The sequence below is a fragment of the Cynoglossus semilaevis genome, chromosome 8 (assembly GCF_000523025.1).
Source record: "Cynoglossus semilaevis isolate Cse_v1.0 chromosome 8, Cse_v1.0, whole genome shotgun sequence".
NCBI lineage: Eukaryota > Metazoa > Chordata > Actinopteri > Pleuronectiformes > Cynoglossidae > Cynoglossus > Cynoglossus semilaevis.
Genome location: NC_024314.1, coordinates 14,823,334 through 14,846,901, shown reverse-complemented (window position 1 = coordinate 14,846,901; position 23,568 = coordinate 14,823,334). Strand labels below are relative to the sequence as shown.

The window sequence follows — 23,568 nt, the reverse complement described above, 5'->3', positions numbered from 1 at the left end:
TCCTCCACACACACACACAGACACAATCAGCTTTTTATAAGTGAAACTGTTCACTGTACATTATGAAAACAGCACACACTGGTTTATCTTCATTGCGCACACACACACGTGCACGCACACACACACGTACATGCACTCACTGTGAGGTGTGAAGACTAGTAACAACTCAGTTTTAGTGAAGTCATATTTTACAGCTAACTTGTTTCCTCTTATCAAAGCCGTTGTGTCCCCTTTGGAACTTTTTCTTTTTTTCATGTTAACTATGTCATGCCCCCTGGTGGTTGACAATGTGACCTGACACTTGTGGACATTCATAAACTGAATAAGAATTCAAACTCTTTCCTTCTTTCATTCCTTCATTTCCCCTCTCTCCATTCTTACTTCTCCTCTCCTCTCCTCTCCCTCATCATTTTCTTCCATGCATTTTTTTATTTTTTACAACCTCCAGTCTTTCTTTTCGAAACTTCATCCACTCACTATTTCATCTTTCCTTTAATTGTCCTCCCCCTTCATTTACGACCTGACTTCTCTCTCATTTCCTTCTCTCCTTCTTTCCTCCCTTCTCTTCACCCCTTTTCTTATCTTCCCTTTATCATCCTGTCCTTTTTCCTTTCCTTCTTCACTCTCCTCTCCTCTTTTCTTTTCTTCTATCCCCCCTCTTCTCTTCTTCTTCTTTTCCTTCTCTCAGTGCTGGAACATTCCACTATGATCAATCAGATTATATAACAGCACTGCAGTGAGAGAAACAGACACACACACACACACACACACACACACACACACACTCTCTCTCTCTCTCTCACACACACACACACACCTGATGCTGCAGTCAGCCCCAGATTCAGACTCAGCAAAAAACAAGGATTTGTTCTGCTACACACAAAATATTACAGAAAAATGTCTAAGCCACACCGCCTCCTGCTGGAGAGGAGAATGTTTCTAACACACAATAGCAACATAATGATTTTCCCCAACACGGTGATGATGGGTTTGAACTTATTTAAATCATGATGACAGTTCATTCAGTCAGACAGGAAACAATCAATAATAGACCACAAGCTGTTGGTCAGTGCTCAGCTGTCTGTGTGGGCACGTGTGTCCACTGAGGTCACCGTCCTTTGAAGGCGATATTCAATATGTTCGAAGGATGAACCCTAGAGGCCGCACTCAGAGTTTGACCAGCAGATCTGTCAGTCACAACATAGACATGGTTTTAATTATTACATCTGACTTCTTGTAAGTCAGACGTAGTGTGGCCCCCTGGAGGCCTTTGAAGAACAGAGCATAAATACGATCAAGATTCTAAAACCTGATTGTTTCATCTGCTGTCATACTGGTGTTAATGTTTACAAAATACTACATCCACCCATCTCTATAACGTTGGTCTTACACCCATACATTTTTCTCTATGGACTTTGGTCTGAGCTAAAATCACTGATTTTCTCTATGGACTTTGGTCTGAGCTAAAATCACTGATTTTCTCTATAGACTTTGGTCTTCAGAAAAACATCTGCTCAGAGATCAAAGGTCTTTTTTTTTTACACCTCATCAAACGTGAATGAATCAGGCGACACCGTTCAACGAGCCCTCCTCAGGTTATTTTAATCACATCTCAAACCTGGGTTTATGCTAAGATAATAAATATTTTTTATGTGTTTGTTTGATCTCCCTGACCTTCACAGCTCTTGGCAGCCATGTTGGTTTAACCGCTTGGACGACCGCCGCAGAAAAGTGCAAACATTCCTCACTTTTACTGCAGACAGTCTTCATGTAAAGTTCTAGACAGGTAGAAAGACAGATAAATAGATCTTTATTAATCCCTTTGAATTTCCTTTGGGAAATTAAGGAATCTATCTATACAAAGTTCACAAAAGAAAATAATTCATCACGTTTTGTGAAAAAAAAGAAAAGTGTCTCCTTAAAATATACTCCTCACCTTTTCCTTTTAAAGTTGTTAAAAATAACACAGAGACAGATCTTTAAGAGTGTAGAGTTATTCAGTGTTTCTCACTCTGACACATTTAAAGTCCGCTTTTAACTTAGGTTTGCCATAATTAACAAGAGACGGCTAATTATACTTAGCCAAGATGAGTGAAACCAGTCACAATATGGAAAGTCTTGCTAAACTAGCAAAGCTAACAACTAGCTAAAGAAATTGCAAAACATTTTGTAAATGGCTCTAAAAAACTCTAAAAAGCAAAGAGAGCTGTACCCTGGCACAAATTGTTACAATTTAGCTACAACCTAGCTAATAGTTAGCCAAATGATGTTGAGTTGAGGTTAAGCTAACTTCTTCTCATAACTACAAGTATCAAAAGATTAGCCAAACGAAAATGCGATTAGCCAGAAACAACATGAATGTATAGAAAAATGTAACTCTCACCTAAAATTAGCCGTAGCTTTAGTCAAGCTCATTTGTACCTTGAAGTTATTTCATAACAAAGCAGCATAAACTGATTGGCTTAGAGACAGTTCAAAGGTGAATAAAAGTCTAAGAAATTAAAAAAACCAAGACGACACACACACACACACATTCAGAGAAGCATCGTAAAGTTATTAAAGATTTATATAGAGGAGAAAACCACTGTGAGTGTGTGTGTTAACAACAGATGGAGGATCCTCCCCCCCCCCCCTCCTCCCCCTTCTCCAGGACCTCACACTACGTGACAACAATCTTGGCTTCATCCCACAGACCCAGTTTAAAACTGGTTGTGGTCTTGTGGTCTTGTGTCAGGTCTGAACTTGACACCAAACCATCTGATATTGATACATTATGATCCAACAGAGGGCGCTCTTAACCATGAAATCCATTGTGAAAAGGCCATCAGTAAGAAAAGACAGTGAAACTACGCTGTTGTTTTTGTTTAAACTGAGACAAATTCAGTCCCGCTTTTTCACGGTGGTAAAGAAAAAAAAATCAAGTTTCCACAGAATGAGTCCAACTTCAGCCAAATACGACACTGAGCATAAATGTAAGAAGTAAACAAAAAGACCACGATCACCGTGTTCTATGCAAAAAGAAGCTAAAACCAACGAACCACTGTATTACTCCAGAAATTTAGCAAAACAACTAAACTAAGGAAAGCAAAAAGGTTATTCAGAAATAATTCATATAAATGTTTAGCAGAAGCTAAAAAGACCAGATATACAGCTAGGATGTTCAGTAGCCAAGGGTTAGCCAACATTAGCCAATAGAAATGGAGGTGTGTATTTTGATTTCTAGGGTAGGAAGTTGGGTTGTTATTGTGTAATGTACGGGACCACCCGCTGAGCCCAGTCTTCTGTTCTCCTCACTCTGTGTTTATTAAAACTTCACTCAGTCCTGTGTCCTCAGCTGCTTTTACTGGGTCGTCTGCATTTGTTCATTAACAGTACCAGTCCACTGGTCCTCATAAATCAGTACCAGACTCCCAACGTGTATGTAGGACGCTGCTGAAGTGGCAGAATGAGCACAGCAAACTTTCTGCTAAGGCACCGACCGTTAGCTGGGTGAAAGCACAGGGTACACAGAGGAATTCTGGGAGATTTTATTCTGAACTCTGAAAAAAAAACTGTTCTGATCCAGAAACCTGGTTAGAACTCTAAAGGTTCTTTAAGGTGAGGAGTGAGGACACAAGAGTACAAAAAAAACAACTGCCTCTACCAACAAAACTGCCCTGAGGTCATGACTGTATCGCATCAGCTGAAATCATCGTATCGTCTGCAAACGAGTTAAACTGTAAAAAACTGTTTTGTTTTTTCTGTATTGTCTGCAAACGAGTTGACTTTATTGGATACACTTCCAAGTCAAACTGTAAAAAACTGTTTTGTTTTTTCTTTCTAATGCTCAGTCAGCTCTGTGCTGCAAGCTCCGCCCACTGAGTTCCGATACCCACTGACAGTCCTACATGATGTTACCAAATGTGCCGGCAGTACTTGATGCCGTTTCTTTATCTGTCGTACAGGAGACGAGGACCACGGAGGTTCTCCTTCTTCTGCTGCTGCTGTTTGTGCAGAAACACCAGCAGTCAGTGAGGACCAGCTATTGATCTGCATTCAGAGAGCACTTAGGAGGAAGTGCTGCAGGAGGGAGTGAGGAGGAGGGGAAGAGAAGGAGGGGGAGGATGGGGAGGAGGAAACAAAAGCCTGACTGTCACAATAAAGAGGTGAGGAGGACGACGATGATGATGATGATGATGATGATGATGATGATGATGATGATGATGATGATGGTGCCTCAACTAACAACGATCCTCCAGAGTGTGTAACAAAGAACTGATCCAGACCAACCAACCCACCAATCAACCAACTGATAAACCAACCAACCAACCAACCGAACAATCAACAAACCAGCCAACAGCCAAAGATCAGGAGAACATCACCAAGGTTCTTCATCAACCTGAATGTGAAACAGTGAAAACAACAACATCTCATTGATTTGGAGATCTGTTCTTCTGTGTTGGATTTTTACACCAAATGTTTGTGTATATATTTAGTCCCTTTTTAGCTATTAGCTCTTAGCATAAACATTTTCTAATATTAGGCTAATAATTTGCTAACCTTTAGCTAATATTTTTAGCTAATTTGGCTAATTTTCAGCTACTCCTCCAGACCCCAGTTTCTTCATCCTAATGTTCTCTGAGGCACTGGTGACCTTATGACCTTACTGACATGTTCTAGCGTTTCTCTTTTCTCCAGTTTTCTGTTTGTTTCCTCTACTGGGGGACGTAGTCATGAACAGTTCATAAGGGCTCCTGTCATTGTGTTTGGTACCGATTCTCCAGATCGGTGAAGTTTTTCAGGTCTTTATTACGACCGTAACAGTGTAACTCCTCTCAGCTCCTCACTTGTTCTCACTGCGGCTGAAGATAAAGATGCTGCTCCTGTCCAAACACTGGTCACCTGCAGCTCAGCAACTGATCCNGGTGGATCCTGATGCTTACAGGTGACAGACCCCCCCCCCCCCCCCCCCCACACACACACCTGTGTAATGGTGTCAGTGGTGGTGTTTAATGGTAAACTGGGCCTGGAGCCTCCAACTGCGCTTTGTATCAGTACAAAAAGGGACCATTTTTAAGGATCTGAATGGTTCTCTTCAACAGTAACAGTTCTGGGAACTTCTAGAAGTTTGAGGAACAAAGAACCAACTGTTTATCATGACTGATCTGTGTCTGGTCCAGTCAGGGGGTTGGTTCTGTGTGTGTGTGTGTGTGGGGGTATAAAAAAGTAAACAGTCAGGTGCAGCAGTGGACTCACGTGTGCTTTTTCACGTGACTTTTTTTTTTTTTTGACAAAAGCAACAGCTCATCATCAGTGCACTGACACACCAACACGTACATGCACACATCCAGACTGACTGGAGCAGATGCTGCAGCTTCATCATCATCATCATCCTCAGCTGCTGCACCGCACTGCGCCCCGCATCCACCCAACACACACACACAGGCATCACTGCACAACTCCACCACTGCATCCAACACCTCCTCCATCCTCTTCTCTTTGCTCCTCCTCAGTGACAGCAGGAGCAGGAGGAGAGCCTGTCATCAACGGAATGCGGTAAACTCCCTGCAACCCCCGCACACACACACACAGTGAGAGAGAGGGGGGGAGAGAGAGAGAGAGGCAGAGAGAGAGAGAGAGACCCGCAGTGAGACTTACAGTCCGCAGGAACTGGATCTCATCTTCTCCTTCTCCTCCTTCAGCCATCCTTCGCCTCCTCCTGCTGCTGCTGCTCCAGTCTGGCTCGGTCTATATTGTCTCCTGCGGTCCGTGTCTCAACCGCGGAGTCCAGTCTCTGCTCTGAACCGTGCGTGTGGCTTCCGTTGACAGGGAGAGGGGAGAGAGAGTGAGAAAGAGAGAGAGAGAGAGAGAAAGGCATTCACACCGACACGCTCTCTCTCGCTCGCTCTCTGTGTTTGATTGGATGACGCTTCCTGACAGTGGGCGGAGCCACACAGGTGTAAAATGGACTATGTTCGCTCTAATCATTAGCATTAGCCCCGCCCGCTGTATTTCCATAATTAAAGTCTAATTAAACACTGAAACACAGAATAGGTGTTTTATACTTTACTTCCTGATACTTAGAAACAGTGTAGATGTGACAATTACCAATTATGTTAATTATTTAAATACTAATAACCACTCAATCACTTTAATAAGGCAAGCAAATCAATGCTAACACCATGCTAACAAGCCGACAGTAGATTTAAAACATTTTCCCACTGTTGTTTAATCTGTGACTTAATTTCTTTAGCATAGTAAAACAAGGTATTTTTTTTATAATCGACTTATAATTAAGACAAGTAAAAAATATTACCGCGTTATTTGCCATGCATGGTACTACAACTGGCCCATGTCGTTGAGATTTGGCACTGTGGATGCTAACACAACCAAGCAAACACTAAAGCACGCTATAGCTACAAAGGAGCAATTTAGGTGTAAACACAAGTCAAACTACTTCTGAAAAAATAAAAGACAAAGAAAAACAGAAAGAGTCAGTGTCGACACATACCTGTATAGCAGTTAAAATAAGAATGTTCAAACTTATCAGCGTCTCTGTTCCTCGGTTCAACGCACGTTGTTCATGGAACTTCCTGGTTTTTTTTTTTTAACTTCAGTGTCAACAACAACAAAGAGAAGATCTTTTTTAGGTCAAACCTTTCTAAGATACTCTAATAATGAGGAGAAAGGTTTAATAAAATACAAAACAGATTTCTATACTGAAATTTTATTTTTCACAAAGACAGTATTTTTCAGACGCAGCAGTTTTTTTTAACCAGCATCAGAAATTACAAATGTGTAGAAAAAGTAATTTTTGCAGCACATCTTGGGCTTTTAAGACAAATATTTCAGGATCTTTGACATCGTCGACATTCAGCTCATTAAAAAAAAACAAATAAACGAATAAGCCATGTGAAACGTGAAAATCCACGTGTAAATAGCAGCAGTCATGTTAAATTCTAAAATAATGATGTGTGTGTTGAGGTTTAGACTCACACTTACATTCATAAATTGATAGATTTTTTTAATATTTATAATTAGGTTTTTCTGTCTCTTATTTGTCAGTTTTCTCTTGATTTCTTAACTTGATTTAAATTTGTCCTTTTTAGATTTTTTTTAGTTTTATTGTTATATATTTTGTGAGAATGCATTGATCCAAACAGCCAACAACACATCACTGAATTTTAAAAGTGACTAAAATGTGTTTTCCTTTGCCAACACTTTTAGACATTTAAAAATCAATACTGCAACTTTTTAAATTTCATTTGAAATAAACATTACCTAAAGAGAATAGTTAAAATATAAACAATTACCTAAGCACCTGATTATAATGATGTTAACAATTGTTCAGCATATTCCAGGAGAATCTTCAAGGACTCGTTCAAAAGTGTTGGTACAGAGAATTTAAAACTTTTAACAAACAAAGCTTGGCCTAAGAACCATCACATTAAAAAAACCGTCAAAAGTAAAATAACAGTTTTAGGGATTAGTGGCAGTATTGGTTTTGATTAGGTTCTTAGGTGGGCACTATGTAAAGAAAATAAAGCCAGGAAAATATTTAAATAGAAGAAAATAAATAAATAATAGTGACTTTAAAATTATGTAACTGGGACATCAGTGCAGTTGAACTGAAGCTGGAAAAATGTTACAAACAGGAGAGCAGATCCACAAATACCACTTTGGCTCCCCCTAGTGTCGACTCACTCGAATTAGTGTTAGTTTTAATTATCAGCTGAAGATAAGGAAATGGCAACAACGTATTTTCTTTAATTATTTACGAACATTATTATTATTATTAATATACTCTCAGCTACAATTCAAGCACTTCCCAGGTCTGGTCAATTACATTTCAGGAAGTTTTCAAGGATTTCCAGTGTAATCAAGCACTTGATAACAACCCTTGATAACAGACTGCACAGCTCTTCAAGCACCAAATGCATCTGTCAGAAAAGGCAAATCTCTGAACTACTTTGGTAAAATATATTTTTTTTGTCAAAGTCAGTGAGAAGTACTTTCAAAACGTTCATAGGAAACACTGTCATCAGCAATCGAGCAATTAAAAAAAAAGAAAAAGGATTTCAAGCACCTGTGTGTGTATGTGTGTGATGTCATGGATTCTCAGTAACCTCTGATCTCTCAGCTCCATCAGTCTGTGTTGTAGCCGAGCACAGGAGCCAACCACCTCTGCACCTCCTCCACACTCTGACCTTTTCTACTGGCATAGTCCTCCACCTGCCGGGGGAAAAGGAGAAAGAGGAGGAGGAGAGGGGAAGAAGGAGGAGAAGGACAAGAGGGGGAGAAAAAGGTGCAGGAGAAGGAGGAGGAGAGGGGGTGAAGAGTGGACATTTACAACATGGACATAATGACGTTTTATTCTTTGTTGGCAGTGTCATATATGAGTGTGGCTGTCAGTTCCTCCTGTGTGTGACCCTGTGACCCTGTGACCCTGACCTCACACTGTGTGATTTTTCCCACAGAGAAATAGGAGGCCTGAGGATTGGAGAAGTAGAGTCCAGACACAGAGGCTGCAGGAGTCATGGCCAGAGACTCAGTCAGAGTGATGCCTGTCAACACACACACACACACACACACACACACACACACTGACAGTGTAATAACAGTACAGTATCACAGCGTAGTACCCTCTCTGTGAGCAGGCTCATGTGGGTCTCACCGGTCTTCTCCTCGATTCCAGCCAGACTCCACATGGTGATCTTCTCCGTGTGGTCAGGTTGACTAGGGTAGCCTGCTGCAGGTCTGATTCCCTGGTACCGGATTCTGTGGAGGTCTGAGGTCTGCAGAGTTTCGTCAGCGCAGTAGCCCCACAGATCTTTCCGGACCCGAGCATGGAGCTCTTCAGCAAAGGCCTAGACCAGGAGGACAGACCAAACAGAAAACTCCATGAGACTCTCTCCCAGACCAAAGTCCATGAAGAAAATCAGTGATTGTTAGTTTAGAGTGAGACAGCAGTGGTTGATCCAAAGCTGCCTCCTGTGGTAAGTATGTGTCACTGCGGTAAAGATATAACACATTTGACCTTAGTGATGGAGGCAGCAGTGGATCAGCAGCTGCCAGATAAAATCACTGATTTTCTCTATGGACCCTGGTGCGTATTAAGTTTCAACTTAAAAACTGACGTACAGTTTAAAGTGTCAGTACTGATGATGGTCTGTACTGTACCTCAGCCAGACGATCAGCCAGAGCTTTGACCATGATGCTGTTGTAGTCGTCACCCTGAGTCTGAAAGTGCTGACTCAGCTCCTCGGCTCCAAACACGCCCACTGCAAAAACCCCGACGTAGTCTTCCACACCACTGTCCACGGGGGCCACAAAGTCTGAGAGGCACAGGTACGGCTCTGAACTGGAACCATCCTTCTCCGCCTACGTCAGGAGACGGCAGAGATTGAGAAAACCCAAAAGTCTGTCATGATGTTGTCATGGTTACTCTGAACAACGCCGCGTCCCCCACCTGTTGACGTAAACCGTGGAAGGTTGCAACAGGTTTGGTATCTCTGTGCACCTTGACCCCTTCTCTGTACACTCTGATGTCATCACCGTCACTCTGAGCTCGCCAGAAGCCGACCAAGCCCCGCCCCTTCACACTGCCACTGTCAATCATCTGGTTAAGCATCTGTTGGGCCTCGTCAAAGACCCGACGAGCCTCAGTACCTTCAGGGTACAATCGTTTATGTCATTTTAAATGTGACCTAAATTCAGTGTTTTTCTCTATGGGCTTTTGTATAAGTGAGTGGGTCATCAAACCACTGGGAGACCCACTCAGTTCCTACCAACAGTCTTGTCCTTGAAGATCTTGGGGTAACCTCTGTTGGGGTATTTCCCTCTCAGCTGCCACACGTCAAAGAAAGGCTTCCAGTCGATGAAGTCCAGCAGACTCTTCAGGTCGTAGCACTCAAAGACTCGTGTGCCGAGGAACTGAGGAGCAACTGTCAATCAAAACACACAGGTCTGTTTATTTCCATGTTCTCTAAAATGTTACTTTGACAAAACTGAAGAAAAGTCATTCACAGAGTCATTCACTCACCTGGTCTGGGCTGTGACGACCAGTCCACATGGAAACCCTTCTCTCTGGCCTGAGAGAGCGACAGATACCGACGATCCTGGAACAAAGAAAAAGAGAGCCTCATTAAACTGTTCCACACCAAAGTCCATAGAGAAAATCAGTGATTTTAGCTCAGACCAAAGTCCATAGAGAAAATCAGTGATTTTAGCTCAGACCAAAGTCCATAGAGAAAATCAGTGATTTTAGCTTGTGTGCTGTCTCCCCCTGCTGGCTGTTCTCACCCTCAGCGAGTCGTAGTGCTCTTGTCTGATTTCCTCATACTCCTCCTTCAGCTCATCAAAGTACTCCTCCCTCATGGAGTCGTCCAGCAGCTGAGAACACTGTCAGGGAGGAGCACAGATGTTTTTGAATTTTCAAACCATTACAAACTCATTTTTATTTCGCTCATGTTAAAGTACTAGCGTGTGGACATACAGTATCACCACAATGCAGTACTTACCACCACTACACTCCTGGATGCATCCAGAACATGAACCACAGGAGAACTGTAGCGAGGTGTAATTTTGACAGCAGTGTGAGTCCTGACGGAGACAAAGACAAAGACAAAGACTGAGGAGACTGTGGTCCACCAGTGAGGACAGGAGAACCAAGATCGCAGGACTGAAGCAAGTCCTTTAGACCTTTGACATAGTTTTGAAGTGTTTTTTTACTTGGACGTGGTTGCTCCTCCAATCAGCAGTGGCGTGCTCATGCCCAGCCTCTCCATCTCCTTTGCCACGTAGATCATCTCATCCAGAGACGGAGTGATGAGTCCAGACAGACCGATGATGTCTGACACGGAGCAGCAGGTGGAAAAAATGTAAATGAAAAACATCAAACAAACATCCCATAATACTTGTGTGGTTCTTGTGGTTCTACCTGCTTTATGTGTGACTGCAGCTCTGAGGATCTGATCACAGGGAACCATCACCCCCAGGTCGATCACTCTGAAATCAAAACACACACCTGCTGTCACACATAGTACTGGGCACACGGGTGAGAGGAGGGGAGATGGGGTGGAGAGGGTGAGGAGGGGAGGGTGAGGAAGGGAGGGTGAGACAAAGAGGAGAGAAAAAGCATCTTGAAGAAAATCACTAGGACTGTGTATTGGCAATAATCTGGCGATACGATACATCACAATATTTCAGTGTATCAACATTTTCTTACAGCCCTCTGACTGCCGACTACAGCACCTTGTACCTGAAGTTGTTACAGCCCAGCACCACACCCACAATGTTCTTCCCAATGTCATGGACGTCTCCTTTCACTGTGGCCAAAACTATGGTTCCCTGATATGGATCCTGCCGAACCAGAGCAGAACATGTAGTTTTGAAACCTGCAGACTTTCACAAATAATCAGAACGTTGAGTTGAATCTCCTTCTAGTTTCTCCACACTGACTATCTCCTCAGTGGAGCCCGTGGAGGCCCTCATCTCCTCCCTCTCCTTCTCCATGAAGGGGATCAAATATCCCACCGCCTTCTTCATGACTCGGGCTGACTTGATCACCTGTGAAGACGGGACAGAGGAGAGGTGACGGCTGCTGAGGAACTGTGGAAACATCTGAGTTACAGCGGTCGTCAGGATCTCCTCACCTGAGGCAGGAACATCTTCCCTGCTCCAAACAGATCTCCCACCACCTTCATGCCATTCATCAGCGGACCCTCAATGATGCGCAGTGGTCGAGCGTAGCGGTCGGGCTGAGAGCGACATTCCTCCACGTCCTCAACCACAAACTTCTCTATTCCCTGGAAGAGTGAGATGAACGATGAGGAAGGAACACAGGATCTGGAGGAACTCTGGACCAAAACTGGTCCGGTCACAAAAATCACAGGAGGACTACAGAAGAAATGAGAGGAACTCAAAGTTTGTGTACTTAAACAGCGGCCCGTGGGCCACATGTGACCTGGAATATATCCAGGTTGAGGCCCTTGGAGCCTGTGGGTCAGCAGAGATGCTGGACCTGAGTCCAGAGTCCAATCAAATCTGACCGTCTACGTGGTCTATACTGAGACAGTGGAGACATCCCACCTTGACCAGAGCGTGCTCCAGCCTGTCCTCCACACTCCAGTCTCTCCACTCCTCCATCTGGATCGCCTTTGTCCCTCCTTTCACCTGGTTCTGTCACAGACAGGAGTAAAGTGGGGAGATCAGTCCCTCTAAGGTCAGCAGCAGTCCGTGTGTGTATTCTGTGTGTGTGTGTGCAGACCTGTGCGTAGGTCAGCAGCTTCTCCGTGGCCTCGGCGTCTCTGTTCCAGATCAGGTTCTCACACAGCAGCAGCAGCTCCTTGTCGATGTCGTCGTACACCGGCAGGTTCCCGGCGTTCACGATGCCCATGTCCATCCCGTCCTGAGACAGAAGACTTCCTGTGAGCACGGTTTGACTGACAGCTGAAGGACGAGACGCGTGATCGCTCGGTCTCACCTTGATGGCGTGGTAAAGAAAGGCTCCATGCATGGCCTCTCTGATGACTTCCATTCCTCTGAAGGAGAAGGACAAGTTGGACAAACCTCCACTCACCCTGGCTCCAGGTAACGACTCCTGCACAGAGGAGAAGAGGAGGTGATGAAGAGGACGATGAAGGTGTAGACGACAGAGGCAGATGTAGTGTCGCTTGAAAAGCACCTGACCTTGATGACCTTGGTGGCTCTGATGAAGTTGATGGCATAGTCGCTGTGCTCCTCCATTCCTGTTCCGATGGTGAGGATGTTGGGGTCAAAGATGATGTCGTTGGGGTCGAATCCCACTCTGTTCACCAGCAGCTTGTACGCCCGGGTGCAGATGTCCACTTTACGCTGGGTGTCTGTGGCCTGGAGGACACCACACTACTCAGACCTGTGTGGAGTGTGTGACCTGTGTGTGTGTGTGTGTGTGTGTGCGCTCACCTGTCCGTCCTCGTCAGGAGCCATGACGACCACAGCTGCTCCGTACCTCTTCACGGTGGAGGCTCTCTCGATAAACTCCTCTTCTCCTTCCTTCAGACTGATGCTGTTGACGATGCACTTGCCCTGACAGCACTTCAGCCCCGCCTCGATCACGGAGAAGTTGGAGGAGTCGATGCACAGAGGAACCTGAGGCAGATGAAGAGGAGGAGGAGGAGGTGAAGATCAGGAGCAGATGTATTTTCCACAGCATCACAGTCTGGTGTTGGTTCTACCCTAGAGATGTCTGGCTCAGAGGCGATGAAGTTACAGAACCGAGCCATGGCAGTGGGTCCCTCCAGCATCCCCTCGTCCATGTTGATGTCCAGAACCTGGGCCCCCATCTCCACCTGGGCTTTAGCGATGCTGAGAGCCTCCTGGAGGAAGAGAAGGCAGAAGGAGCTGAGCAGATGTTGGTCTCCAGACTGGACCTTCTCCTCTTCATCTGACCCACCTCGTAGTTTCCAGCCATGATCAACTTGGCAAACCTTCGAGAGCCGGCCACGTTACATCTCTCTCCAATGTTCACAAAGTTGGTGTAAGGTCCGATCCTGAAGGGCTCCAGACCTGGACCACCGAGGAGCACAGAACACACACCATTAACTGCTGTCCTCTGAGGGAGTGAATAATTATTTGGGGTCAGATCACAAAGGTCAACATCGTTGGTGGATCACTGATTGATGCTTTTATGCTGGTTTCCAACCCCTGGCTCTCGTGGTTCATTTGGTACCAGGCTGATAATGATCAGTCTGACAGTTGTCAGAGAGTCTCTCAATCAAACAGCTGCAGCTTGGTCTGAAGATTTTTCAAAGTAAAAGTCTTTGTAGAGCTTCATTAAAAGGTCAAAAGGTCACAAGAAAACTAAATAATAGACAGGTCAAAAGGTCACAGAGGTCACAAGAAAACTAAATAATAGACAGTTCCACTAACAGTACCTCAGTTAGAACAATTATATCACCACAGCTGCTTCTCCAACACTCTCTGTAGAACATTCACTGCTGGTCACTGTTAGGGTCACTTTGACCTTCATGACCTTTAAACTAGTTTTAATGTTTGTCCTGTTATTTTTTTTGTGTTTGTTTTTGTTTTCACCGTGGTGACCTGAGACTGTTGTCTGATAGAAAACAGATCTGTGGTGTAAAAAGGTCGTGACCTCTGTAGTAATGACAGTGACCTGAGAGCAGCAGGTAGTCGTGGTAGACGTGGGCAGCAGGGATTCTGGGCTTCACATGTCGAACTGCTTCAGAGATGGCTCTGTGGAGGAGAAGAGAAGGTTTGGAACTTTCCGAGTCACAGGCACAGAAAACAAACACACTTTCACATTTCTAGAACTTTTTTTGTAGAGTGACCTGATGTGAGCGGGAGTCGTCCCACAGCAGCCGCCAACGATGTTCACCAGTCCACTGCAGGCAAACTCCTGCAGGAGCCCACATTTAACCCTTTCATTTAGTCAATTGTACTACGACAAATATCAGACTTTCAAAAAAAAAATAACATAAGATCCACACCTTCAAATTGGAGGCTGTGACCTCGGGGGTTTCATCATAACCTCCAAATGTGTTGGGCAGACCTGTGGACAACATCGTTAGATGGTAAGTGTAGCTTAGATTAATGGTGCCTAAGGTGGGGGGCGTGCACCTTCTCTAGGGCAGAGAAGTGCAGGGTGCTGAAAGGCAAACAGTGTTCTTCTCAGCTACGGTCCCCCACAGTGTGTGAGTGTGTGAGTGTGTGTGTGGGTCCCCCACAGTGTGTGAGTGTGTGTGTTTACCTGCGTTAGGGTAACAGATGATGAACGCCGTGGTGCTCTGACCGATGGCCTCGATGAACGGCCTCATCTCTGTGGCTCCTAAGGCACAGTTCAGGCCGATGCTAGGACACAGAGGAGACGGTGAGTTGGTAGTAGTAGTTCAGACCGAGTGTTGCAGTGTTGAGGTGACACACACTCACCACAGTGGTTTATTATGAGACACACTGACAACAAAGGCCTCTCCTGTCTGACCTGACAGAGTCCGTCCACTGCGGTCAACAATGGTCCCCGAGATCTGGATCGTGGGCAAAGACAGCACTGTTACCACCGAGGATTGGAGCCTGGGCTAACCTTCAACAACCAAGTCAACTGTAGAGTTGACTAGTGATTAGGGAAGTAACGATACACTCATAGGGACCTGACGTCTTCGTTTAATAGCAGGTCATAACCCCCGTTTTTAGGCGCATGATGCCACCTAGTGTACTAGAATGTGTAGTGTCGAGGTATGACCAGTAACCTTTTTTAGTATAAAGCAGCCCACTCCTCATGCCTTGATTCACAAAGCATCGTTACAGTATCGTTACATCCCTGTTAGTGGTTACAATGAAAAATAAACCAACGTACAAAAACAGGTTTTCTTTCGTAGTTGTTCTTTTCAAACAGCAGGTCGATGGCAAACAGCGCAGCCTGTGACAGAGAGATGCTTTAGTTCAAACTGAAAAAAAGTATAAAAAAAAATACATAAATGTTATGTAAGGTCATGTAAATGTTACCTTGGCGTTGGCAGTGTCAAAAATGGTTTCAACCAGAAGGATGTCGGCTCCTCCGTCTAACAAACCTCTGACCTGCTCTGAGTACGCTTCCACCAACTCATCAAACGCTTAAAAAAAAACAACAACATTTTTTTCATATATCATCACTTCATCTTTTTACTCTTACAGCTGGTGTGGGGAATTTCTGGTCTTTTGAAGGAGAACTCCTGGCTCCTGTCAGAGTTATCGATGGTAAAAATAAACATGTTCTCACTGATGTTCCTGAAGTCTGGTCTCTCCACAGACGGTGACACGGACAGAGTTTTGTTGGTGGGACCCACAGCTCCAGCCACGTACCGTTTACATCCTGGTGAGACAGGAAACAAACCCATCAGAGCAGCAACGTTAGTGAGTGACTGTGAGTGGAGTTGACGGAGATGTGAAGACCTTCTGGTCACCTGTCTGTTTGATGAAGTCGTCCGCAGCTCTCCTGGCCAGCTCTGCTGACACTCTGTTCAGACGATAGGCCTGACACACAAACACACACTATGAGGAAACTCACTGGACATGATGATGACGATGATGATGATAATGATGAAGATGTTATTATGTGACATCATCATCAAGTATGACAGCGTCACCCTACTATGTGCTGCAGTCCATAATCTGCCTGAGCGATGGCCGTGCTGCTGAAGGTGTTGGTCTCGATGATGTCAGCACCAGCCTGCAGGTACTCCTGTCCACACAGAAACAGGAAAAATGACTCAAATCTAAATCTCTAGGTGTCGACATGTTTGCCTAAATATATAAATATACTGCACTAAACACTACAACCCACCTTGTGTATTTTATAGATGATGTCGGGTTGAGTGATACTGAGAAGGTCGTTGTTTCCTTTCAGAGGAAGTGCGTGCTCTTTAAACTCCTCCCCTCTGAAATCCTCTTCCTCCAGTTTGTACTGCTGGACCATTGTTCCCATTCCTCCATCCAGGACCATGATCCTCTGCTGCAGCACTGAGCGCAGCTCTGACTCCAGTGGACTTCTGCATCCTGGACATGAGGACAGAACATTGTGATCGGAGACAAGTTAGCGGAAACATTTTTCAAACGTTTGAGACAAGAGGTTTAAAAGTTAGTGTGAAACGTAATATTATTTGAATAAGATTAGCACTGAACTAATATTCGTTTAGTGATAAAGAGGATTGTTCAACTTGTCTGAAAATATATTCAAACAGCTTCAAAGAGCCTGAATAAGAGCCTAACAAAAAGAAGACAAGTCGATTGAAGGTTGTTCTTTATAAAAAAAAAACAACATTTAATCCCCCACTTGTACACGCTAACAGTAATAAAAAATAAAAAAAGCAAAAAAAAATACATTTTAGAAATTAAATATCTGAATATTAAAAATCTCTTAAAGTGTTAAATTATGTCTTTAAATTAAATTTCATTATCTATATTGTGACTTCGACGCGCTATTATTTCCGCCCATTTCCACTAGGGGGTACACTAGTCACTATTGATACAATGTGAGAATTTTTCAATTTTAAAAACAAGCATATTTAAAAAAAAATAGAGTTTTGTCAAACCACCAAACAAACTTATCTACTGCTTTGTAGATTTCTCAAAAAAAAAATCTCCTCATTTGACATGAATAAGTCAGGCTAGTAACGTGGCTACAAAACTTCGTGCACACATGCTCGCTAAAGTGCAGTTTCCCATTGAAGTCTATGTAACCGGCTAACAGCTAACACTGTATTCTATTCTAATTTACCCGATTCTGAAGAAATATTCTGAACGACGTTGGTGGGCGCCATGTTGTGAAGCAGCAGCCGGGAGAAAAGCCTGACGCTCCTCCTGAAAAATATTGTTTTTTAATTGTAAAAAAAAAGACACTTGTGTAAACTAAAATTGTTCCACACAACTGCTACAGCTGCTACTACTTCTTCTACTGTGTTACTGATGACACCTACACTTCCGGTTCCAGGACTGTCATAATAAAAGCGCTTTAAAACAATTAAAACGAAAACGTATACCTGTACATCAGTATATAATGACAACAAATACTGTATCATCGCTGTTACAATATCTGGTTATTATCGCTAGAAAGGGTTCATTTTAATACACAGCAGGTTTAAAAAATAAAAGTCAACATCATGTGACTTGTTGACTGTTGATTTTCCAGCACTGATGCTGACCACACCCACAGCTGTCAGTGAGCCGGGCTGGATCAAGACACGCTCTCAGATTCATACCACCACATGTTTGGTCAAATCAGTGGAAAAGCCTGGAAGCAGAACACGGACCAAACCAAGCAGGTCACCAAGACCAAGATGAATCCTGATCCTAGAGCCACAGAGCTAGTGGACATCTCTGTGGTCGCTCCACAGGACCCCACCAGTCACCAACCAACAGACCATGTCAATGATCAGGAGCTGGGCACAGAGGTTGTGGTCTGGGTTCCCTTTGGACGTCGTCTGATCTCCAGTCTGCTGGGGATGAATCTAGTTCTGCTGGGAGCGGCTCTGGTATCTGCACAGATTTTTAACGCCGAGGGTCTGAAGCACCAGGAACCACAGGTCTTCATGCTGCTTTTGATGGTGGTCGGCCTGATCTGGATGCTGTGGTTCCTGCTATGGACCAGGAAACAGAATAAAACCAGTCTGCACTGGGACCACCACGCTGGAGGAACCACAGTCATCGGTAAGTCCTGGTCTTTTGGTTTTACAACAGTTCACGTCTGATTGTTTCTGGAGGTTGACTTCTCTTTTCTCTGCTCCATTTCCCTGTTCTGGACCAGTGGTTCTGGTCCTTTTCACTGCCTTCAGTGTGGTGCTGTACGTCTGCAGGTTGGGTTATTTGATCAGTGTGAGGGCGTGTCAGCCGGCTGCTAAAGTCCTGCGTACGTTCACAGAGGCTCCATTTCTGCTGCTGCAGGTAATGACACTCGGAAAACAAGCAAAGAATTCCCTCTGAAAAGGCTGTTGTGTAACCTGTGACCACGGCCCATCAGGAGGGCAAACACAAAGTCACTGAACACACGTCTCCAAAGAAGGGTTCGGCCGGTGTAACAGGATTGATTGACTGCGTTCTTTGCCGTTTTACTGAGGTTTTACTGAACACTGACTGTTTGGGTTTTTTTTTTCAGACATATTCACTGTGGTCTCACTCCAAAGACTGCATCCACAGACACAAGGTCCTCACCAGGTACTCATCTGTCTGGACGGTCAGGGTTTGGTCAGCATTTGTGTGTCCACATGTGGGACTTTTATTCATTAGTACTCTGGACTCAGGTCTGGCCTGATGGTGGTGCTGTCTGCCGACCTGCTGCTGTGGCTTGACGCGGTCACTGAGGACACGATACACCAGGAGATAGAGTTGGAGAAGGAGGGTGGACTCAGGTTTGGCCCCAGCAGTGCTACTGGAGAAGGTTCTGAGACATCTGGTATCTATGAGACCACAGAGTCTGTCCTCAGTCTGTCCTGAGTCTGTCCTCAGTCTGTCCTCAGTCTGTCCTCAGTCTGTCAGTCCAAAGTCCTGAGAGAAAATAACCCATTTTAAATTGTTTCCTTTGTCACTGGGGTGACCAATGACAATGAATAAACTCACTCTTCTTCCAGGAAACTCTACCTTGTGTCGGTGTAGCTCCAGCGCCACCTGCCTCTCCTTCAGGAAGGCCTTCGAGCTCCTGTACCCCTTCAACATGGAGTACTACCTGATGGCAGGCTGCATGATCTACGTCATGTGGAAGAACGTGGGCCGCAGAACCGGTCCAAACCAGCATGTAGTGCAGAAGTTGACCTTCCGTATTTTCCATCGTTGTGGACTGACCTTTGGTTTGGTGTTTGGCCTCTTGGTCCTCCTGGCTGGACTGACGGTCTTTGTTTTCTACCACGTCCGGGTGAGTCAGCAGACGTTCCGCGCCCAGGCCTTCCTGGTGTTCTACAGCTACCACTTGGCCGTCCTGCCAGTCATGATTCTCTGCTTGCTGTTTGGGATGGTGGTCCACAGGCTGGAGAGGCGACAACACGATTGTGGCCACAACCCGACCCGCAGCTTGGATGTGGTTCTCCTTATGGGAGCTGCTCTGGGCCAGGTTGCTCTTTCATACTTCTCTGTGGTGGCAGCCCTGGCCGTGGGGACCAGTGGGCTCCTAGGGAACCTGGACCTGTCCTACTCTATCCTCAGCCTACTGGAGCTGATCCTCCAGAACATCTTCATCATCCAAGGTCTTCACAGGCACCAGAACCAGAAGAAAAAGAATATCACCAGTATATTGAAGGTATCACGGCACTGTGTCCTTACTTTGGTCAGAGCTATAATCACTGATTTTCTCTATGGACTTTGGTGCAGTGATAACAATCTTATTTACGTGTAAATTCTCTCACAGAAAACGAAGAAAACGTCACCAACACATAATAATACATTGCTTGAAGAAAACACGTCAGCAGCACCCCCTACTGGAGAAAAGCGTAATGAGCCAAAGACCTGGCACACAAGAATGATCCAAGAAATCTGTGCTTTCCTGATTTTTTCCAACATTATGGTAAGAAGTCGGAGGAGAACCGTTCCTCTCTGAGGGGTTCTGAGGATTTGACGATGATGATTCTCTCCTCCTTCTACCTCCACCTGCAGCTGTGGATCATCCCTGCCTTTGGAGCTCACCCTCAGCTGGAGAACGGAGTGGGGAAACAGTTCTTTGGGTTCGGTACCTGGTTCGTCCTGGTGAACCTGGGTCAGCCGCTGACTGTTTTCTACAGGATGCACTCAGTTGCAGCTTTAATGGAGCTCCTGGTCTCAGCCTGACCCACCCTGGGCCACAGCTAACGAACAAACGAGCGGCCCACACTGAGTGACCCGCATGCTGAGGTCAAGGGTCACTGGTAACTGTAGCAAGCTGAAAATAGACTACTCCAGGAATTAAAAACATTTTAAAAAGTTAGCCCGAAGGGTTAGCGGTAGCCAGAGAACAAGCATGAAGCTGAAATAAAACCTTTGGTTCAGAATATTAAAGAACAGACTGTTACTGAACCTGGTTTTGGTTCTGATATATTCACAGTTCTCACACATTCTTTCTCGCTCTTTAAGCAGAAACAAAACATTTTCTGACACTTTCCAGACTCCGTTCTGGTCCAGAGTTCTGGTAGGACAGACCTCTGTCTCTGTCTCCAGTTCAGTTCAAAGTCCCTCCAGGTTTTTACAACTTTACGCACAAAACAATGACAAAAAAAACTGTTTCTCCTGAACTTCAAGACAACTTTTGGAGCGAAAACGTCTCTTTTACTACAAACTGAACAAACGGTAAAATTAAAATTAAAAATAAAATAAATTTGTTCCACGAACGTCTTCATTAACAGGAAGAGAGAGTAGAAGAATCCAGAACTGTTGAAGAACCAGGAGTCAGCGGCTGAGTTCCTCTAAATCCTCTGGATCTCAAACAGACGGATGTCGGTGTCGTACCAGATTGGAGGATCAACGTTCCTGTGGGAAAAAAGGGAATTTTTTTAAACAAAACTTGCTAACAGGAACTTAGCCTAGTAAGGGCTAAGACTTAGCTTAAAAGTAAAGCTAATAAGTTAAGAAATAAAAAATAAAGTAATGTGGAGGAATTATACAAAACTAGCTTAGCCATAACTTATTCTTTATTCTATATAAAAACCGACATTTTTTATTTAATTTTACCGTAAATACACGACTCCCCACATGTAGGTTCTGAACCACAGGGTGGTGCTGTTGTTGGCCTGGTACTTCCTGATCAGAATGGGATGTGGAATTGGCAACAGTCCAACCAACGTTCCGTGTTGAAGGAACCGGAGGATTTCTGACTCGTCTGTCAGACCTCTGCAGGAGGAGAAGAAGTCTTTAACATCAGTCCCAAATGAAAGATTTTACTTTACTGCAGACGTCCTCAACCACAGGCCCACGGACCCAAATGAGACCTTGTGTCATTTGGTACCAGTCCAGAGGAACAAAATCCCAAAAACATTTTGACATGTTATTGGTGGTCAAAATAAAACAAGTTCCAGAGAGAGAGGGTAAATACTTAGAGGTCCTTGAAGACCTTGAGAGAGTTTTGAGGGTGGTCTGGAGTCTTACTTGTCGATGCAGATCTTCTCGACCTGTGGTACCAGCACCTGCAGGAGCCTCATGATGGTCTGCAGAGGAAGTCTGCTCTTCCACGACATCACCTGAGCAGAAACGCCAACACTTCGTCAACATCACCACGGTGTATAAGTTCAAGGCGGGCGTCTTTCTGGAAAAATTGCACCTTTTGTCTTTGAAGTATTTTAAGTACTTAGAATAAACGTACAGAACTAGATTGTTGTCAACAACATCTGGACCGTGGACTGAACCAGGACCAGGACCTGGACCTGCACCTCATTCAGAGTAAAAATGATTTTCTGTTTCTCCTTATTTACCGCCCGCCTTAAACTTTTGCACCATTCTGAATGTCACCTGGAACCTCGGTACTGACCCAGTCTGGACTTATAGGGGGCGCCGCTGACGATGTCGACCCACTCATCGAACGACTCCTGACCAACTGTAAATCTGCGTGAGAAACCTTCAAAAAGAATTTAAATATCAGAGAAGAAGAAACACACATAGGCTAATCCAGGACCAGAGCGTCGGTCTGTGGTTGTCCTGCGCACTCTTACATCCGGATCTTTCTCTGAGTCTGACTTCGTGTCACTGGCTCCTCCTGTTACGCTTCGGTTGCTGTCTGCAGTAGGAACTGTCACCGTGGTACCGTTAGTGCTCACCTGGGCCTTTTCTGTGATGGTATCGATTCCTGCAGAACAGGAGAATCAGGTTAGCCGCTAAACATTAGCTGCAAAAAATGACGATTAAGTCAAAAAACATATTCGTAAGATGTCTAAGAGTTAGCAAAAAGGTTGCTAAATGTTAGCCAAAAAGATGGTTAAAAATGATTTTCAACGTTACAGTAGAAATACCTTAAACAGCAGCAACAAACAAATGATCTAAATGTTAGCCAGATCACTGCTAAATAAACTAAATGTTCTAAATGTTAGCCAGATCACTGCTAAAAATCACAGTTATTAAATGTTAGCTAGAAATGTTTGACAAACAGAGTTACTAAATGTTAGCTAGAAATGTTTGACAAAATGTTGTTTAAACGAAGCCAGACGTTAATTAAACGTTGCACAAATAAACTCACATTCTCTCATTTCTGGCTAACAGTTAGCTAAGTTTTGTTTAACCCTTTGATTTTTTTGTCCAATTCAAAATCTAACTTGTTATCTTTTAGTTTAATTCCTCCTGAACTCTGGTTTCTCGTTGTTGACCTTCGTGTTGACTGTTCTCACACCTGGTGTTGCCTCCAAACTGGTTTTCAACGTCCCTGGTTCTGCGGCTCCAGCAGGTCTAGAACCTTCCATCAACTGATCTTGGTTGGAGTTCGAGCTGGAGAGCCTGGACATGCGGCTCTTCTGCAGAACCTTCTGGATGGTGTCAGCGTCTGAGGGCAGGTTGGCCAGATGGTGGAAGACGTTCCTCTTCCTGATGATGGTGTAGACCAGGTTGTAGTTTCCTGTTCAGATGGAAGTAGGTTTACACACACACAATCACACACACACACACACACACACACTCACCATCAAACTGGTACTGGATGATGTTGTTGAAGACCTCCAGCAGGAAGAAGACCAGCAGGTGGTTCTGTGGGGAGGTGAAGAGGAACCAGGGAGTGGTGAAGGCCTCCAGCAGGTGGAGCAGTTTGTTAGCGGCGACCATGGACAGACTCTTCAGGTACGGTGAGACTGGAGGACAGACCAGAAGAACATTTTATATTTGACTCTTGACTCTGTCTTTTTTTCTGTGACTTTTCCTGAATTTCATCAAACACTTCACATAAATAAAATAAAAACAGCAAATGTTTTTTTTCCTCCAGCAGGAAGAAGGGGCGCAGCCAAGAGGGGGCGCTGTGATGACGGACTCACTGTTGACGATGATGGTGAGCAGGCAGTCGTAGAGAGGCTTCAGACGCTGGTGGCCACTGCTGATGATTTTGTGAACGACCTAAAGATTAAAGACAAACAACAATGATCCACTAGGAGTGTACGGTGGTGTCTGTGTCTGTGTCTGTGTCTGTGT

General features: G+C 44.5%; 4 protein-coding genes across 4 annotated transcripts in view; 1 reads left to right on the top strand and 3 right to left on the bottom strand.

Moving 5' to 3' along the window:
* ryr2a (ryanodine receptor 2a (cardiac)) overlaps positions 1–6,571 on the bottom strand; it is a 54,243-nt gene extending 47,672 nt beyond the window's left edge. The window contains exons 1-2 of the mRNA XM_025057408.1: positions 6,491–6,571; positions 5,638–5,795 (exon numbers count right to left, since the gene is read on the bottom strand). Of these exons, the coding sequence (XP_024913176.1) occupies positions 5,638–5,685 (48 nt within the window). The 5' untranslated portion in view covers positions 5,686–5,795; positions 6,491–6,571. The remainder of the gene's footprint in view (positions 1–5,637; positions 5,796–6,490) is intronic.
* A 119-nt stretch (positions 6,572–6,690) lies between these two features.
* Positions 6,691–17,425, bottom strand: mtr (5-methyltetrahydrofolate-homocysteine methyltransferase). Its single transcript, XM_025057409.1, has 32 exons — positions 17,231–17,425; positions 16,298–16,509; positions 16,106–16,195; positions 15,918–15,987; positions 15,734–15,826; positions 15,481–15,587; positions 15,332–15,394; positions 14,908–15,002; positions 14,729–14,829; positions 14,469–14,530; positions 14,310–14,377; positions 14,135–14,214; positions 13,415–13,527; positions 13,197–13,337; positions 12,925–13,110; positions 12,670–12,849; positions 12,464–12,580; positions 12,248–12,388; positions 12,070–12,159; positions 11,634–11,786; positions 11,440–11,547; positions 11,240–11,340; positions 10,919–10,986; positions 10,711–10,831; positions 10,500–10,581; positions 10,282–10,380; positions 10,022–10,097; positions 9,768–9,923; positions 9,449–9,648; positions 9,160–9,360; positions 8,654–8,846; positions 6,691–8,543 (listed from the first exon to the last, which is right to left on the bottom strand). The coding sequence occupies exons 1-32, from the start codon at positions 17,271–17,273 to the stop codon at positions 8,350–8,352; spliced, it is 3,804 nt and encodes a 1,267-aa protein (XP_024913177.1). The 5' UTR covers positions 17,274–17,425; the 3' UTR covers positions 6,691–8,349.
* Positions 17,426–17,511: 86 nt separating this feature from the next.
* LOC103382207 (proton channel OTOP3-like) lies at positions 17,512–20,337 on the top strand. The gene is made up of 7 exons (XM_008314911.3): positions 17,512–18,159; positions 18,257–18,393; positions 18,605–18,663; positions 18,750–18,901; positions 19,077–19,738; positions 19,847–20,002; positions 20,092–20,337. Exons 1-7 carry the CDS (start codon positions 17,718–17,720, stop codon positions 20,260–20,262), a joined length of 1,779 nt encoding a protein of 592 aa, XP_008313133.2. The 5' UTR covers positions 17,512–17,717; the 3' UTR covers positions 20,263–20,337.
* A 142-nt stretch (positions 20,338–20,479) lies between these two features.
* Positions 20,480–23,568, bottom strand: part of LOC103382391 (protein HID1-like) — an 11,594-nt gene continuing 8,505 nt past the window's right edge. The window contains exons 9-16 of the mRNA XM_025058137.1: positions 23,415–23,493; positions 23,070–23,234; positions 22,784–23,005; positions 22,113–22,246; positions 21,932–22,018; positions 21,553–21,644; positions 21,139–21,297; positions 20,480–20,937 (exon numbers count right to left, since the gene is read on the bottom strand). Coding sequence (XP_024913905.1) covers positions 20,874–20,937; positions 21,139–21,297; positions 21,553–21,644; positions 21,932–22,018; positions 22,113–22,246; positions 22,784–23,005; positions 23,070–23,234; positions 23,415–23,493 — 1,002 coding nt within the window. The 3' untranslated portion in view covers positions 20,480–20,873. The remainder of the gene's footprint in view (positions 20,938–21,138; positions 21,298–21,552; positions 21,645–21,931; positions 22,019–22,112; positions 22,247–22,783; positions 23,006–23,069; positions 23,235–23,414; positions 23,494–23,568) is intronic.

What these genes read in the sequence shown, in the direction of transcription:
- LOC103382207 (XM_008314911.3), top strand. Translation starts at nt 17,718, where the DNA reads ATGTTTGGTCAAATCAGTGGAAAAGCCTGGAAGCAGAACACGGACCAA. An exon ending in CTCCATTTCTGCTGCTGCAG is followed by an intron (nt 18,394 to 18,604) that starts GTAATGACACTC and finishes TTTTTTTTTCAG; the next exon opens with ACATATTCACTGTGGTCTCA. An exon ending in ATATCACCAGTATATTGAAG is followed by an intron (nt 19,739 to 19,846) that starts GTATCACGGCAC and finishes ATTCTCTCACAG; the next exon opens with AAAACGAAGAAAACGTCACC.
- mtr (XM_025057409.1), bottom strand. Translation starts at nt 17,273, where the DNA reads ATGGCGCCCACCAACGTCGTTCAGAATATTTCTTCAGAATCGG. An exon ending in GAATATTTCTTCAGAATCGG is followed by an intron (nt 16,510 to 17,230) that starts GTAAATTAGAAT and finishes CCTCATGTCCAG; the next exon opens with GATGCAGAAGTCCACTGGAG. An exon ending in AGCACTACGACTCGCTGAGG is followed by an intron (nt 10,098 to 10,281) that starts GTGAGAACAGCC and finishes TCTTTGTTCCAG; the next exon opens with GATCGTCGGTATCTGTCGCT.